Consider the following 18,609-nt stretch of genomic DNA (forward strand, 5'->3'; position numbering starts at 1 on the left):
AAGGCGCTTAAATATTTGGTCTTGCCCATTCACCCTCTGAATGGCACACATACACAATACAGTAGACTTTTCAGTAGACTTAAAAATCCTTCTTTAACCTGTCTCCTCCCCTTCATCTACACTGTTTTAGGTGACATCATATAGGAAAAGGAGGTCCAAACAGGTCTTCATTAACATTGACAGGGCTGTAGTGGAGCGGGTGGAGAGTTTCAAGTTCCGTGGTGTTCACATCACCAACGAACTATCATGGTCCAAACACACCAAGACAGTTGTGAAGAGGGCAGTTGTGAAGAGTCCCCCACAGGAGACTGAAAAGATTTGGCATAAGTCCCCAGATCCTCAAAAAGTTCTACAGCTGCACCATCGAGAGCATCCGCCTGGTATGGCAACTGCTCAGCATCTGACCGTAAGGCGCTACAGAGGGTAGGGCATATGGCCCAGTACATCACTGGGGCCAAGCTTCCTGCCATGGGGGTAGAAGCTGTTAATGAACGGCCTGATCGCCTTTATACTAGGCGGTGTCAGAGGAAGGCCCCAAGTCATATACTGTTCTCTCTGCTACCACATGGCAAGCGGTACCGGAGCGCCAAGTCTAGGACCAAAAGGCTCATTAACAGCTTCTACCCCGAAGCCATAAGACTGCTGAACAATTAATCAAATGGCCACCCGGACTCTTTGCATGGACAATATGGACACATACAAAAAAATGAATATATTTGAATAGATTCTTTAAAAGTTATTCAAGTATAAACGACCAAAGTTATCATAGATGGCCTGTTAATTAAATTTGGTAAATTACCGGTGGCTTTGCAACCCTGTGTGTTTACAACTCTAGTGAAATCTTGCTCTCTACCTCTCAGCTACAGCTCATTTCAACTCAAGCCTTCTGCTCTACACCGCCTTTCTCCTTTCACGGTTCCACCCTCTTGTTATCAAAATATATATACAAGCCATTTAGCAAAAAAATACATTACAACAAAGGCCTCTGAGCATCATAGGGAAACCATACTTTTCTATCTGCGATCGGCATGGCCGCACCACTCCTGTGCTATTAACTCAGTACAAGGCCTTATTGAGGCCTTATAAGGCCTTATTGAGGCCTTATAAGGCCTTATGAGCTGATTCTATGACCTCCGTCATATTCTGCTTTTAACACAGGCTTGACCACAAGAGACTGGACAAAGGACACACACACAAACTATTTCTCCTTCCCTCCATGGCCACCAAGGCTAGTGCCAGGAGAGGGAACAGGGATGACAAGGAGCAGGTCTTGAGCTAGTCTGTCAGGAGGAGGGATGACGCCATTGCTCTGGCTCAGTGACATACAGTAGACCTGGTGTGGGCTTCGTGCCCAGAAGACCTGAGGGGATGAGGCTGGGGATGAGGCTGTTCTCTATTTTTCTCTAAGTTCAAGAGGGAACTTGTAATGAATGACTTCAACAGTGGTTTCTATTAGAATTACATTATGACACATTTGGTATTATCTGGATATTAAATTGGTGAACGGTATTCAATATTTTTAATGAACGGCACTGTTAATCAAGACAAGCCAACGAGCCGACAAGACCGTGAATAATTTAATGAGAAGTCATAACCAGGTAATTACAATTCCACATCGAGACTGATGATGTCATCAGATCCCAAAATAATAGCAGTCGTGCTATGGTCTGGCTGTCAGATTACCTGTCAGGGCAGTGTCATTTATGAGGACCTTAGTGAAAGCAGGGGCCAGCAGCTCACTGAGGCATTTCATTAGCTATAAGGAAGAAGTGGAGATCTGGTCAATGGCAGAGTCTTAAAACACATCACTCCAGAACAAACGACAGCGGCAGCCCTACGCTCACGACCTAGATTGAGGTCTGAGTCGAGTCTGTGCGGTGCGGTGTCTCCCATTTTCCTGCCTGCAATCCCTCTTCACTGTGCCATATAGAGGAATGTATGGATTGGACGCTCCACAGAGGAACTATATCATAAGAAAACCCCATTAACACACACACACACACACACACACACACACACACACACACACACACACACACACACACACACACACACACACACACACACACACACACACACATATATATATATATATGTATATATATATGTATATATGTATATGTGTATATGTGTATATTTATAAAAGTATATGTGTGTATATATGTGTATATGTGTGTATATATATATATATATATATATATATATATATATATAAAGGGTATATTGGCCATATACCACAAACCCCCAAGGTGTCTTATTGATATTATAAAGTGGTTACCAACGTAATTAGAGCAGGTCTGATATACCACGGCTGTCAGCCAATCAGCATTCAAGGCTCAAACTACCCGGCCTATAAATAAATGTACACTTCATTATCATTACGCCAACCCAGATCCATACATACATCTGTGCTCCAACCCACACAGACATATCCCTCAGTAAAAGTACCTAATGCTAGCCAAAAAATGTCCTCCGTTTTCTCTTACTGCATACCCACAAAATGGTAACTATTGCATTCATAGCATCAGTAGTGCTATTATTACAATTGCCTTAGTAACATATTTCATAAGATCTGATAAGCTGGTTAACCGCAGCATTGAGATGCTATTAAAGTGATGGACAACTGAAGTGAGGGGTCCATTTACACTGGTGTAGTAGTGACGAGGGGTTGGAAGTTGTCTGTGTGGATTACCCTGTCGTGCTCTTACGGCCCTCAAGCGCACGTGCACTATTGGCCGTGCTTTCAATTCTGCAACCTCCTGACACAAGAGTCATGTTTTCACTTCATGTGCCACCTGTACACCATTTCTCACCTCCAAGTTATATACAGAGTGGAACCCATCCTTAAGCTCTGTCTCCCCCTTCGTCATACACTTAGCTCAAACATGTATCCAAGAGGACAAGTTCAACCAGCTCCATCTAACACATTCGATCCTGGTCAATCGGCTTTCTAACGCAAGGAGGAGGGCTCAGTCACGGCCAGAACACTGTCTGAGCAGTAATCACTATTCAATCAGCACTATGATAATGATAATGAGTAGACAAAATACTTCTCCTTACCACCCTCTGAGTCCTCTCTCTCGTAATATGGGCAATGACTCAAGCCCCTGCACAGTCAAAAAAATACACTGTGTAAGCTGAGATAATAAGACGAATTTCAGTAATTTGGTGTGACTTAGCGGTGTGATGAGAATAGTAAAATCCTCGAGCAGATGTTTTGTCACCTGCTCTTGACACCCAAAGCTGTGACGGGACAGAGCCCTGGCATGGAGTCAGTGTGAGGAGTGGTAATGTCACTTCACACCACATTATACAGTACCCTAGGCTCATTCCGGACATGCTCAACAGCACAGAATGACACATCTCTTCGCTCAACAGACTCACACCAAACCTGTGACTTTTTACTGACGGCTATGGGCGGACATTTCCATGGATGGTCCGAGGGGTCCTCTCTCCGACACACCCTCACGAGTAGAGATACTGACCACACCGTCTTTTTCCCACCTGTTCTCCACCTCACAAATCACCTCCTTAATGATCAGCCTCAGGGATGGAGAGATTGGGAATTGGAGGGATATAGGGATGAGGGTATTGGCAGGGTAGAGCGCAAATAATCGAGACCTGTGTGGTTAACAGTCCCCATCGATAAAGTAGCAACAAACAAAATCCACACAATTGCAGAGAAGTATCATATACTTGTGTGCTAGCTCCTGCATATTTGTAGAAGTGGCAGGTAGCCTAGTAACCGAAAGGTTGGTGGATCGAATCCCTGCGCTGACAAGGTCAAAATCTGTTGTTCTACCCCTGAACAAGGCAGTTAACCCACTGTTCCTAGGCCGTCATTGTAAATAAGAATTTGTTCTTAAGTTAAAGAAGGTTAAATAAAAAATATTCTGCCTGGGTTAGAAACATGACATGATGCAATGACATTGAACAAATACAGTAACCAAATCATCTATCAAGGCGATAATATTGCAAGGTGATGACAAATAAATAGATATTGAAGAACATTTGAAGAAATATGCAACAGAGCAATGACACAGCTGGATATTTGAAAAGGGTAATGCCTCAACTGATGGTGGCGACACGGCAGAAGTGCAAAACGAGAGTGGAAGATTCAATGAAGCGTGACGGGAAGAAGGCAAAGTTCAACAACTCTCTCGCAATGCATGTTTACTGTCTGGCCATAGCATCGCCTTGAGCTCGCAAAACGGTATTTATTCGCACTTGGATTGAAACCGTTGATATGCTCATATGACACGAATATAGAGGTCTTTGGCCACGCACACGCTGGGTTTGGCCTTCGAAAGAACAATGCATATGCAGAACAGTAACCTCACACCTACTGTAAAATATGGTGGTGGATCTTTGATGTGATGGGGCTATTCTGCTTCCACTGGTCCTGGGGCCCTTGTTAAGGTCAAAGGCATCATGAACTTGACCGAGTAAACAGGACGTTTTAGCCAAACACCTGCCAGGGGGCTGAAACCTGGCTGCATTGGGACCTTCCAGCCAGACAGAAACCCCACGCACACATCAAAATCACCCAAAAGCATCATCGCTGACCAAAAACAATACAATACATTCAAATACAAATCAAAAGCCTGTGTGGAGGGTTCTGTATTTTTATCAAAGCACTTCGAGCATCTCCTCTCTCAACTGTCCCTGAGTGGGGGATTTCCCCAGCAAGTTCCTCTCCCCAGGACACACACACACACACACACACACACACACACACACACACACACACACACACACACACACACACACACACACACACACACACACACACACACACACACACACACACACACACACACACACACACACACACACACACACACACACAAAGAAAGAAAGAAATATATGCAGGTGCATACATACAGACACACAAGCACACATGCACAACACGGAGGCACCCACATACACACGCAGGCACGTACTGTATACACACACACACACACACACATAACCAGAACGTAAGCCTGACCCTGCATATAAACCTCAAAAAGTACATCTAGGGAATACAGCCTCTCCAATCACATGCCACCTGAACCCAAGCCTCTGACACAAATCCACACACACCCCGACTGCATCCAGAAACCAAGCCTTCACTACAGAAATAGTCAAATAAAGAACAGGAAAAACACACTCACTCAAATGGTTTAATGAAAACATTTGGACAGCAAGAATTCTGACACCCCACTCCCATTACTTGTCTGGTCTACGCATCATTTGTGTCCAACCTACCTTCATCTAGCATCTCTACAAAACACACTCAAGCAGATAAGCAGATAGACAGAGAGATGGTGATCTAGTTTACTGTACCACTGCAGGTACTGTAGCGTTGTCTTTCATCTGAGGTGAAGCTGGTTAGCAGACCGTGACTAGGCCACTGACACTCCCCGTCACCCCCCACCAAGCTGGCTGTCTTTTTCCTCGACAGGTGTGTGACATTGGGGACAGTACCCCCCACCCCATCACCCATCACCAAGTGACAACCAATGCAATCCTCTGGGGGAGATCAGGCAGTGGGGCCTTACCTGGGTCAGAGCCATGTAGTGCCTCACCAGAGGTTGTCATTAAAGGCTCACAATCAGTGACAATTTGGACAGGGGTGAGTGCATCAGGCCTAGGAGAATGACGTATTATTGATGAGTTATGTGACAAAGAGAGGTTGCTGTTCACTTGTCAAGGATTGGAGATCTATGACCATACACAGACAGGCACGCGCGTATGTACACTAGGACACACGCGTGCCCAGTTGCACAGACACGCAAACAAAGCCCATAAACCCATACAAATGGCTGGATGACTTTTACGCAGTATGGAAAGAGCGCAACATAAGCTAGGAGGAGGCTCTACAGCCATTTCCAAGCGGGCCAGGCTGTTGCTTTTGAAAATGAGTGAGAGGTTCAGCCTGACGTCCCAGCCCGCTATAAGCTGGGCAGTGCCATGCAGGCAGCACAGGATTCCTTGTCATCTCTAGATGAGAGAGAGCCACTTTGGGGGAGTATATATTTTCCTCCTATATGACAAGTCTATCTGACGACAAAAAGGCCTGAAGTCTATGTGGGGGTGAAAAGGTAGGATCAGGGAGAATTTTGGCCTCCTACTCTATATATATATATCCATCCCTCTCCCTCTCCTCTTGTCAGGGTGTCCCATTGGTTTCTGAGACCAATGCTTGCTCGCTGGCACGACACACACACACACGTTCCCAGATACGCACGCATACACGTACACACACGGATGATTCATGCCTGGACTGAGATAGATCCGGGCTCGGGCTGAAGCCTGCCAGGCACCCAGGGAGGAGCACCTCTGAGGACAGCAATGTGCTACTTCTCTTTGAAAGACTGTCGTTGATACGCTGTAAGAGAGCACCTAGGGTTTCGCCTCTATCGGTTCAGTATGAGCACGATCATAAAAAAATAAAGGGTTATTTCTTTTTACTACAGTGTCCCTTTTATGGCTTAAGGGGAGAGGATAACCCCATAAAAACATAAAAAGACTTGGAGAATCTGTAAGAAATACAACTATCTGTTTGACACACTGAGATACACATCTCTGTGCATTCGGTTGCTTTCCGCTGGCACACATCATGAGCATTGCATTAACAGTCATCCCACTAGGCTACCCTGGGGCGGCAGGGTAGCCTAGTGGTTAGAGCGTTGGACTAGTGACCGCAAGGTTGCAAGTTCAAATCCCTGAGCTGACAAGGTACACATCTGTCGTTCTGCCCCTGAACAGGCAGTTAACCCACTGTTCCTAGGCTGTCATTGAAAATAAGAATTTGTTCTTAACTGACTTGCCTAGTTAAATAAAAGTAAAATAAAAAAATAAAAAAATTCAACTCTGGCTGCAATTACAGTGAGTGTTCAAAACATTAGGAACACCCACTCTTTCCATGACACTTGTTAAATCCCCTCCAATTAGTGGAGATGAAGGGGAGGAGACAGATTAAATAACACCTTTTAAGCCTTGAGACATGGATTGTGGTTTGACTCTCAAGAACTGCAACGGCGCTCGGTTTTTCACGCTCATGATTTCCCCGTGTGTAATAAAGTATGGTCCACCACCCAAAGGACATCCAGCCAATGTGACACAACTGTGGGAAACATTGGCGTCAACATGGGCCAGCATCCCTGTGGAACACTTTCAACACCTTGTAGAGTCCATGCCCCAAAGAATTGAGGCTGTTCTGAGGGAAATTAGTGGGGGTGTGAGAGAGAGTGAGCGAGTGAGAGCGAGAGAGAGTGAGAGAAAGACTAAGGAGGCCTGCCATAGCGCTTGTCATAGCACTTACTAATGAGACCAATTCTGTCCACCAGCAGCACAGAAACAAGGCTGAAACAAGGCTGGCTAGCAAAGAGACAATCACAGAGCTATCTTCTCCAGCATAGAGACAGGCTGGGGCTGGGGAGAGAGCGGAGGCTGGGGTGTCACTCAAGGATCGGTCTCACCATCCCTGAGAATAGTATTCAGTTAACTATAGCTGAACTCTTACTTTGAGTCTAGACAAAATGTGATTTAATTCATTGGAATTGTACATTCGTAATAAAGTTGTCTGCTACAAATTAGAGAAACAATTTGTCATAAACATCCAATAAAGTAAAACATCAATTGCGAGTTTGAGAATGTGTCAATGCATGACATTTGTTCTCACTAACTCCTATTCTCCCTTACCTCTGTTCTCATACCTTGAAAACTGAAGAGAGCTCTCAAAGAGAGAAAGAGAGAGAGAGAAGATAGGGAGGGGTGGAGTGTTTGAAGTGAGATCAACCGTTGACAGAGGGGGAGATGAGAGACAGAGCGAGGAGAGGGAAATGAGAACATGAGAGAAAGAGAGAGAAGTGTCAGAGAGAAGCCTATTTGTTCACAGAGAGAAACGGAGGACAGGGAAAGGGTACTAGACTAAAGCCACCACCTTCTTTGTTTCATGTGAATTAGTGCTTCACACAGAGAGAGAGAGAGAGAGAGAGAGAGAGAGAGAGAGAGAGAGAGAGAGAGAGAGAGAGAGAGAGAGAGAGAGAGAGAGAGAGAGAGAGACCCCAGCAGTAGTTCGTACCTCCTCTGTCCCTGATGGCGAGGTTGTGTCCTTTCTTCAGTATGATGTCCAGCTGGTACATCCCTGGGTTGGTAACAAGGGCGGTCTCAGCATTACTTGGCTCCACAATGTTGATGCCCTGCAAAGAAACACACAACAAATAGAAGTTAATCAGAAACACTCATCCACTATGACACGCATAGTGACCTCACCAATGAAAATCAAAGAAATGGAGGACACCGCTCATTGGATATGTCATGTGTGTGCTGTGTTAAATGGATTGTGCTATATTCTCTGGCATCACTGGGTAAAATCTAGACCTTAGTGTCTCTAGCCCTGGGTGCTGTTTTGGGGGACTTTGCGCTCCGCCTAAGATTACATCTAAGGAAACACTGAGGGCCGGTATCCCAGAGTATGAACATTCAGTGAGTGACCACAGACTCTCCATTGACCATGATTTTTAGTCCAGATTTAGGCTTAATCTGTGTCCCTGAAACCGGCCCTAGCTGTCTGTGTCCCCATAGCCAGGTCCTGACTGTGACCCTGAATGTCCTAAAAACAGACCCAGCTCCCCCCTGGGCTCACCCTGGTGCAGCAAACTCATTAGAAGGCTACACTGTGATGGGAGGTCTGCTAGGAGGGTCTCCCCCTCACTCTCACTCTACTCCATTCGAGACGCCTGCCCTGCGTGGGTTTCCCTGTCACGTATCCCCAGCTCTCTGGGTTTGAGATGCTAAGAATAGCCTGCCCTGGCGCTAGCATCATCCAGGCTGCGACAAGAGAGAGAAAGAGAGAGAAAGAGAGAGAGAGTTCTCTGAATAGGGTCATCTTGGCACGTAAGGCGCTTAAGCTACACAAAACACTAGTGTTTCCCCTACATACTTTTAGCATTTAGAATTCTTTTTTTATTGTGAAACAAACAAGAAACACAACAAAAAAAACGGAAAACTTGAGCCTGCATAACTATGGCTTTGACTAGGCCATTCCAAAACATTTAAATGTTTCCCCTTAAACCACTCGAGTGTTGCTATAGCAGTATGCTTAGGGTCATTGTCCTGCTGGAAGGTGAACCTCCGACCCAGCCTCAAATCTCTGGAAGACTGAAACAGGTTTCCGTCAAGAATTTCCCAGTCCCTGCTGATGAAAAACATCCCCACAGCATGATGCTGCCAGTTTCCCAGTCCCTGCTGATGAAAAACATCGCCACAGCATGATGCTCCACCACCACGCTTCACTGTAGGGATGGTGTCCTCAGGTGATAAGAGGTGTTGAGTTTGCGCCAGACATAGTGTTTTCCTTGATGGCCAATCAGCAAAATTTTAGTCTCATCTGTACCTTCTTCCATATGTTTGGGGAGTCTCCCACATGCCTTTTGGCGAACACCAAACATGATTGCATATTTTTTTCTGGACACTCTTCCGTAAGGCCCAGTTCTGTGGAGTGTACAGCTTAAAGTGTTCCTATGGACAGATACTCCAATCTCCACTGTGGAGCTTGCAGCTCCTTCAGGGTTGTCTTTGGTCTCTTTGTTGCCTCTCTGATTAACGCCCTCCTTGGCTGGTCCGTGAGTTTTGGTGGGCGGCCCTCTCTTGGCAGGTTTGTTGTCGTGACATTTTTTTTCTCCATTTTTTAAAAATGGATTTAATGGTGCTCCGTGGGATGTTCAAAGTTTCTGATATTTTTTAAAAACCCAACCCTTATCTGTACTTCTCCATAGCTTTGTCCCTGACCTGTTTGGAGAGCTCATTGGTCATCATAGTGTGGCTTGCTTGGTGGTGCCCCTTGCTTAGTGGTGTTGGCACACAGCCAAGACAACACAGGAGTGGCTTCAGGACAAGTCTCTGAATGTCCTTGAGTGGCCAAACCTGAGCCCGGACTTGAACCCAATCGGACATCTCTGGAGAGACCTGCAAATAGCTGTTCAGCGACGCTCCCTATCCAACCTGAAAGAGTTTGAGAGGATCTGCATGCACTGAGTATACCAAATATTAGGAACACCTTCCTAATATTGAGTTGCAACCCCCCCTTTTTTTCACTCAGAACAGCATTAATTTGTTGGGGCATGAACTCTACAAGGTGCCGAAAGCGTTTCATGGCCCATGTTGACTTCAATGCTTCCCACAGTTGTGTCAAGTCGGCTGGATGTCCTTGGATGGTGGACCATTCTTGATACACACGGGAAACTACTGAGCGTGGAAAAACCCAGCAGCGTTGCAGTTCTTGACACAAACCGGTGCACCTGGCCTACCTACCATACTTCGTTAAAAGGCACTTAAACTTTTTGTCCTGCCCATTCACCCTCTGAATGACACACATACTCGGCTTCCAAGCGCAAGGTGCTACAGAGGGTAGTGCGTACGACCCAGTACATCACTGGGGCCAAGCTTCCTGCCATCCAGGACCTTTATAACAGGCGGTGTCAGAGGAAGGCCCGAGAAATTGTCAAAGCCACCCTAGTCATAGACTGTTCTCTCTGCTCCCACACGGCAAGCTGTACAGGAGCTCCAAGTCTAGGTCCAAAAGGCTTCTTAACAGCTTCTACCCCCAAGCTTTGCATTGACCCCCGCCTTTTTTGCCCTGCTGCTACTTGCTGTTTATTATCTATGCATAGTTACTTTACCCCTACCTTACTGTACATGTTACCTCCATTACCTCGACTAACCTGTACCCCCGCACATTGACTCAGTACCGGTAACCCCTGTGTGTAGCCTTGATATTGTTATTTTATTGTTGCCTTTTGTTTTGTTTTACTATAGTTTATTGAGTAAATCTTTGTTTTGACTCTTATTTCTCTTAAAACTGCATTGTTGGTTAAGGGCTTGTAAAGTAAGCATTTCACATTTGTTGTATTCGGCGCATGTGACAAAATAAAATGTGATTTGATACGCAGTCCGTGTCTCATTTGTCTCCAGGGTTAACAATCCGTCCTTAACCCGTCTCCTTCCCTTCATCTACACTGACTGAAGTGGATTTAACAAGGGATCATAGCTTTCACCTGGAAATAGCAGGTCTTGAAAGACGTTTTAATCCAAAAAGCGACTTACAGTCAGGCGTGCATGTTTGTTTACGTATGGGTGGTCCCATACGTACGAACAGCTCAACAGCTCAATCACAAGTGAATTCGCACTCGTATCACTGCTTCTTATCGAGACCTTGTCGCAAGATTTCCATTCAGTTCAGCCCACAGCCTCACACTGTGCACCGAAAATACCTCAAGTGGCTCTTGAAGTTGATTATCTCACCGGATATTAACTAAGGATATCAACTCCTACTCAGGGGGTTATTCTTCATACCAGCACTGTCTTTACAAAGGTATTATGAGGTTCTGTGGCCTCGAGGGGTATGAGTGTATGAGACATTCCTCATGGTAGTGGCAGGTCATTTCCACTCTGTGCCTCCACCTCCTTCATTGCGTCGCAGCTTTCTTTCCCCATTATTAGACCACTCATGACAAACCTCTCAGCTAGTCACACAGCCACTGTACTCTGCTCAGCTCTCTGCTGTCCTCACCACTTGGACCCCTGGAAGAGCTACTGCATGAGCAACATCCTAACAAACTAAACCAGTCACCACTTCTCCCCTCTGCATCTACTGGGAGTCGGGCCTGGCCCAGGAGTTGTTCCTGACCATTTAATCTGTCCCATGGAAATGAGCCACTGCCCTAATGAGCAACTGTGCTTCCCTAGCCTCTGGCTTGGACTGAGCTGGACTGAGTTCCAGAGCTTGTTTAGCATGGGGAGGTGCTGTGGTGTCATGTTGTTGTTGGACAGGACAAGTGTAATTGCTGCAGTGAAAATGTTTTTGAGGATCGAGGTGTGGGATGCACGTGGCAGCTGATTTGGATAAACACAATGGCTTATTGTTTCAATGCAGCCAGGTGCCAGGGACATTCATTTGCATCAGTGTGCGTGTGTGTGTCTATGGACTTTAGAGACGCCATTGGTACTTTATCACATAGTGTAATGTTCAATGCACTTGAGGATGTACAACTGCCTCAGGCTCAATGTGGATATTAAATCTGATGTGTACAAAGGCTCTTTTCTCCAAGTTATCTGCGGGAAGAAGCTGCCTGAACCAATCCCACTCATAAAAACAGGCGCGGAGTGCTGCTAACTTCCTCCTAGCAATCGTCCAGTGGCTAGAATGGCTATGCCAGTGTGCCCCAGCCCATGTGTGGTCACCGAATCCAGTATAGGGGTATATAAATGATGCTCAGATAAGTTGAATGTTTCTGGTGGGCGGGGGGAACCAGTTGAGGAGCTTGTCCATTGGCTTTTCAACCTGCCTGCGGTCATGAAGCTAGAGGCGGTGAGAGAGGTGGCCTTAGCAAAAGGGTCAACATCTGTTTGCCAATGTGCACATCCCACAGAACTTTCGGACAGAAATGAATCACAAAACTGTTCAAGTGGTGGGATACCTCGTCAGTTGCACAACTGATTTGCATTCAACCAAAATGTGTCTTCCCGCATTTAACCCAACCCCTCTGAATCAGAGAGGTGAGCTGCCTTAATCGACATTATCAGTACTCAGGGAGCAGTTGTTGGGGATAAACAGGGCAGAACAGCTGATCTTTCCACCTTGGGGATCCAAACCGGCGACCTTTCGGTTACAGGCCCACTGCTAGGCTATGCTTAAACACACACACACACCACATGTTATGTTATCTTCCTAAGCCAAAGTGGGGGGGGAGGGGGGCTTTAACCAAGTTTAATTCTTCCCAAAGGATCTGTAGAGGTGTATTCAGACAGCAAGACATTTCTCACCATCACAGTTATATACGTCTCACTTTAGGACACTCCTCCTCCTCTCGCCAATCCTTGTATCTTATGTGTCAACAGGAAGAAGGTAACCACATACTAAACACTGATTACTCCCTTAAGGGGAACTGACCTCACCTCTTGACCTCAACCCCTCCTTCCCCTAGTGCACAGATGTCCATCTGTCTCCCCTATCTCAACGGTTGCTCTACTCCCTTCCACCCAACACATTCCGAAGCGATCTGTCTTCCCACAGAGAACCATTAACTTCTGACTCCACAACCCAGTCTCTTTCACTCTTCCTATTCAAGGCTTCTTCTCTGTCATTTATTTAATATCTCAATGTTCAAAGTTTAGTCGATTCCAACAATGGTAATGTGTTTTCTTGTATACCGAATAAGCCAGATATTGTTGTTTGTGGGGGGGGCAGAGAGAGAAGCTGATTTTGGAGGTGGGCTGCTCCTTTGACTGCCACATGGAGCAGGCCTTTTCTGACAAGCTGCTTAAATACAGGCCCCTCATGTCATGCCTGAACAGCCTCGGACATGTCCACATGCTGTCAGTATGTGGCCTTCAGATTGCAGGCCTACATTAAGACCAACGCGAGGCAGCTATGAGCAACCTTGCAGTGTGGAGAAAAAGGTTCAATTTGTTTCCCTAGGTGTCCAGATATCTCTGTCCTGAAATGTTTGACTCCGTATTGTACTAATAATGATTTGTGGATTCAAATAAAGTATTTGTGTGTGTGTGTGTGTGTGTGTGTGTGTGTGTGTGTGTCAGGATTAAATAGGAAGGAACCGTGTGTGTGTGTGTGTGTGTGTGTGTGTGTGTGTGTGTGTGCCCATGCACAAGTGTGTGAACAAGTCTGCTTACTTACAATGATGAACCACAGCATCTGTCAGATAAGAAACTGGTAGTGTAAACAGACAGTTCCTTCTAAACCACCACTGGCTGTGGATCAGACTCACTGGATTGGACTGAGAGAAGCAGCCATTAATCCACTGCAATCATCAATCCAGCGTCTCACTATAAAGCAGTAAACACATCTCATCTTCAACACAAGTCTCACATCTTCTAATGAATAGCAACTTTCAACATTAAAACAACGATGAAACAGTAACAAGCACACACTCCATAATTGTGCGCAGCAGTTGTTGATGTTAAAATGAAGTCCCATTTCCAAATCCCTCATTACACTTTAGCTGGTACAGCAGCTTCTTTAAAGTCAAGCTTGGGAGAAAAGTGCTGTTAGAAAACATACAATTCCATGATGAGCAACTCCTGCTGGATATCAATAGCAATCAGTCAAACAGTTGTTAGAGTAATTGCTTTGGGTGACTTGACCCCTGTCAGTGGGTCCCTAATGGTTCGGCCCTTTTGTATTTCCTTTACACAAACATCATTTTTAATTAAGGAGACACTGACATAAGCAGAAGATCAAATCAAATGTGGATGCGATAGGAGGGATGTAATCGAAATTTAGGCTCCAGAGAGCCGAGACTCTCTCTAGCTTTAACAAACAACTACAATCGGATGCATTTAAAGTGCCTTCAGAAAGTATTCTCACCCTGTGACTTTTTCCACGTTAAAATGGATTAAACTGTATCCCGAGCCTACACACAATAACACAATGTCAAAGTGGAATTATGTTTCTAGAAATGTATACAAATGAATAAAAAATGAAAAGTGGAAATGTCATGAGTCAATAAGTGTTCAACCCCATTGTTATTGGCAAGCCTAAATAAGTTGAGGATTCAAAATGTGCTTAACAAGTCACATAATAAATTGCATGGACACGCTCTGTGTGCAATAATGGAGTTTAACATGATTGTTTAATGACTACCTCATCTCTGTACCCCACACATACAATTATCTGTAAGGTCCCTCAGTCGAGCAGTGAATTTCAAACACAGATTCAACCACTCTGGCCAAGGGAGATACCAATACCTCGCAAAGAAGGGCACCTATTGGTTGATGGGTAAAAAAAAAAGCAGACATTGCATATCCCTTTGAGCATGGTGAAGTTATTTATCACACTTGGTGTATCAATACACCCAGTCACTACAAAGATACAGATGCCTGAAGAGGAAGGAAACCGATCAGGCCAATGGCGACTTTAAAACAGTTACAGAGTTGAATGGCTGTGATAGGAGAAAACTGAGGACCAACAACGTTGTAGTTACTCCATAACACAAACCTATACTAACAGAGTGAAAATGAAGAAAGCCTGTACAGAATACAAATACTCCAAAACATGCATCCGGTTTGCAATAAGGCACTAAATTAATACTGAAAAAAAATGTGGCAAAGTAATTTACTCTATGTCCTGAAAACAAAGCGTTATGTTTGAGACAAATCCAACAAAACACATTGATGAGTACCACTCCTCATAATTTCAAGCATGGTGGTGACTGCATCATGTTATGGGTATGCTTGTCATCGGCAAGGACTAGGGAATTCTTTAGCATTAAAAAAATGGAATAGAGATAAGCACAGGCTACATCCTAGAGGAAAACCTGGTTCAGTTTGCTTTCCAACAGCCACTGGGAGACAAATTCACATTTCAGCAGGACAACATCCTAAAACACAAAGCCAAATACGCACTGGAGTTGATTACCAAGACGACATTGAATGTTCCTGAGTGGCCTAGTTACAATTTTGACATAAATCGTCTTGAAAATCTATGGCAAGACTTGAAAATGGCTGACTAGCAATGATCAACAACCATCTTTACAGAGCTTGAAGAATTTTAAAAATAATAATGTGCAAACATTGTACATTCCAGGTGTGCAAAGCTCTTAGAGTCTTACTCAGAAAGACTCACAGGTATAATCGGTGCCAAAAGTGATTCTAACATCTGACTCAGGGGTATGAATATTTACAGTACATTTGGAAAGTATTCAGACCCTTTGACTTTATCCACATATTTGTTAGGTTATTCTAAAATGGATTAAATAGTCCCCCCCCCCCTCATCATCAATCTACACACAATACCCTATAATGACAAAGCACAAATGAGCTATTCAAAAACATACTGTAGACCTAAATCATTATGTTCTTATCGTCAACCATACAGTATGACTCATAGAGAAACAGCTAGTTCTCCAAACTATAAGGATAGGTTGTTGTCAGGCACAGCTTCAACACTCTGCTGCGTTCGTATATTTCACAAGCTAATGCAAAGAGATCATTCTTTTTTTCTGTCTATGTGTCACAGAGCCCTCCGGTCCCCATTTCCTTGATTGTAATTGTTTAAATGTGCCCTTTTGGTTTCCATTGGGCTGTTGATATTTGTTCCAATGTCCATTGGTCGTGTGAGTACCTGTGCTGTGTTGTTTTGGCTTTCCTTCCACGTGTATTTCACAGATGATTTTGGGTCTTGTCACATGAGGTATCATTGTGCGCTTGTGTTATTTATTCAAGGTACTCCTCGCTCTTTTGTTTGGGTCTCACAAACCTGTTTTTTGTATACGTGTTTGGTCTTCGTCCCCGTGCCTTCACATGGCACGCTGTAATTAGGGTGAAATAAAAAAAACTATTATGCATTCCTGCGCCTGTCTCCCGATCCTTCATGCCAACCTGAAAGTATTCACCCCCCCTTGGCATTTCTCCTATTTTGTTGCCTTACAACCCGGTATTAAAATACATTTTTGGGGTGTTTGTATCATTTGATTTACACAACATGCCTACCACTTTGATGATGCTAAATATGTGTTATTGTGAAACACACGAGACAAAGAAATGAGACAATTTGAGTGTGCATAACTATTCACCCCCCAAAGGCAATACTTTGTAGAGACACCTTTTGCAGCAATTACAGCGGCAAGTATCTTGGGGTATGCCTCTAAGCTTGGCACATCTAGCCACTGGGATTTTTGCCCATTCATCAAGGCAAAACTGCCCCAGCTCCTTCAAGTTGGATGGGTTCCTCTGGTGTACAGTAATCTTTAAGTCATACCACCGATTCTCAATTGGATTGAAGTCTGGGCTTTGACTAGGCCATTCCAATACATTTAAATGTTTCCCCTTAAACCACTCGAGTGTTGCTTTAGCAACATGCTTAGGGTCATTGTCCTGCTGGAAGGTGAACCCCTGTCCCAGTCTCAAGTCTCTGGAAGACAAACAGGTTTCCCTCAAGAATTTCCCTGTATTTAGCGCCATCCATCATTCCTTCAATTCTGACCAGTTTCCCAGTCCTTGCCGATGAAAAACATCCCCACAGCATGATGCTGCCACCACCATGCTTCACTGTGATGATGGCCAAAAAGCAACATTTTAGTCTCATATGACCAGAGTACCTTCATACATATGTTTGTGGAGTCTTCCACATGTATTTAAATGTAAAACGTGTTTGCTTATTTTTTTCTTGAAGCAATGGCTTTTTTCTGGACACTCTTCTGTAAAGCCCAGCTCTGTGGAGTGTATGGCTTAAAGTGGTCTTATGGACAGTTACACCAATCTCCGCAGTTGGAACTTTGCAGCTCCTTCAGGGTTATCTCTGATCAATGCCCTCCTTGCCTGGGTCGTGAGTTGTGGTGGGCGGCCCTCTCTTGGCAGGTTTGTTGCGGTGCCATATTCTTTCAATTTTTTAATAATGGATTTAATGTTGCTCTGTTGGATGTTCAAAGTTTCTGATATTTTTTTATAACCCGACCCTGATCTGTACTTCTACACAACTTTGTCCCTGACCTGTTTGGAGAGCTCCTTGGTCTTCAACGTGCTGCTTGCTTAGTGGTGCCCCTTGCTTAGTGGTGTCGCAGACTCTGGTGCCTTTCAGAACAGGTGTATATATACTGAGATCATGTGACAGATCATGTGACACGTAGATAGCACACGTGGACTTTATTTAACTGATTATGTGACTTCTGACGGTAATTGGTTGCACCAGATCTTATTATGGGCTTCATAGCAAAGGGGGTGAATACATATGCACGCACCAATTTTTCCGTTTTTTATTTTGTATAATTTTTTGAAACAAGTTATTTTTTTCATTTTCACTTCACAAATTTGGACTATTTTGTGTATGTCCATTACATAAAATCCCCCCCAAAAAATCACATTAAATGACCTGTTTTCATGAAACGAAATACGAAAAACGCCAAGGGGGATGAATACTTTTGCATGGCACTGTATGGTTTTATTTTAAACCATCAAACTCGTTCACAAGTCGGCCCTGCTCAGGCGACAGACTCATCCATCATATGGACACACACACACGTGCGCAAGCACACACACAACCACATGCGCGCACACACACACGCATGAGCACACACACACACAACAAAGCAAGCAGATGTTATCAATACAACATACGTGTTGAGAACAGGATGAGAACAGGATGGCAGACGTGACTGACACACACAGACACTCATCTAATCAAACACCAGCCACCCACACTAATCTACCTTTTGGTCTTCAGTTATACCTCTTTATTTAATACCTTTCTACCTAACTCACACACCCAGACTGAGAGGTTATTGGGCAGAGGAGCAGTAGAAACAAGTTGAACTATGTCAGAGAGGCAGCTCCACTGAAATCGTGCTTGTGCAATTATAGAGAACATATGTGGGCGGTGGAAGTGGAGGAGAGATTGAGCCTGGCTTGTGTCGGAGAATGAGTTCTGAGCAGCGGGGAGTGTTAATCCACCTCCTACCCACTCTAAGGCAGTACAGTGGTACTGAAGCCTATACATTAGTCTACCCAACAGAACCCCACACTACAGCTACACAGGTCCCCTGCTCCCTCCATTCTGCTAAGTCAGCTCAGATGCTATCTCTGTTACTCTTCTCTTGGATGTATGAC

The 18,609-nt window shown here is 44.6% G+C and overlaps 1 protein-coding gene across 9 annotated transcripts in view; it reads right to left on the reverse strand.

The window, feature by feature from the left end:
* Positions 1-18,609, reverse strand: part of LOC118358022 (multiple C2 and transmembrane domain-containing protein 1-like) — a 213,395-nt gene that overhangs the window by 111,062 nt on the left and 83,724 nt on the right. For all 9 annotated transcript variants that reach the window (XM_052478509.1, XM_052478513.1, XM_052478508.1 and 6 more), the window contains exon 2: positions 8,072-8,189. In XM_052478509.1, the coding sequence (XP_052334469.1) occupies positions 8,072-8,189 (118 nt within the window). The remainder of the gene's footprint in view (positions 1-8,071; positions 8,190-18,609) is intronic.

The sequence above is a fragment of the Oncorhynchus keta genome, chromosome 25, assembly GCF_023373465.1.
Source record: "Oncorhynchus keta strain PuntledgeMale-10-30-2019 chromosome 25, Oket_V2, whole genome shotgun sequence".
Lineage (NCBI taxonomy): Eukaryota > Metazoa > Chordata > Actinopteri > Salmoniformes > Salmonidae > Oncorhynchus > Oncorhynchus keta.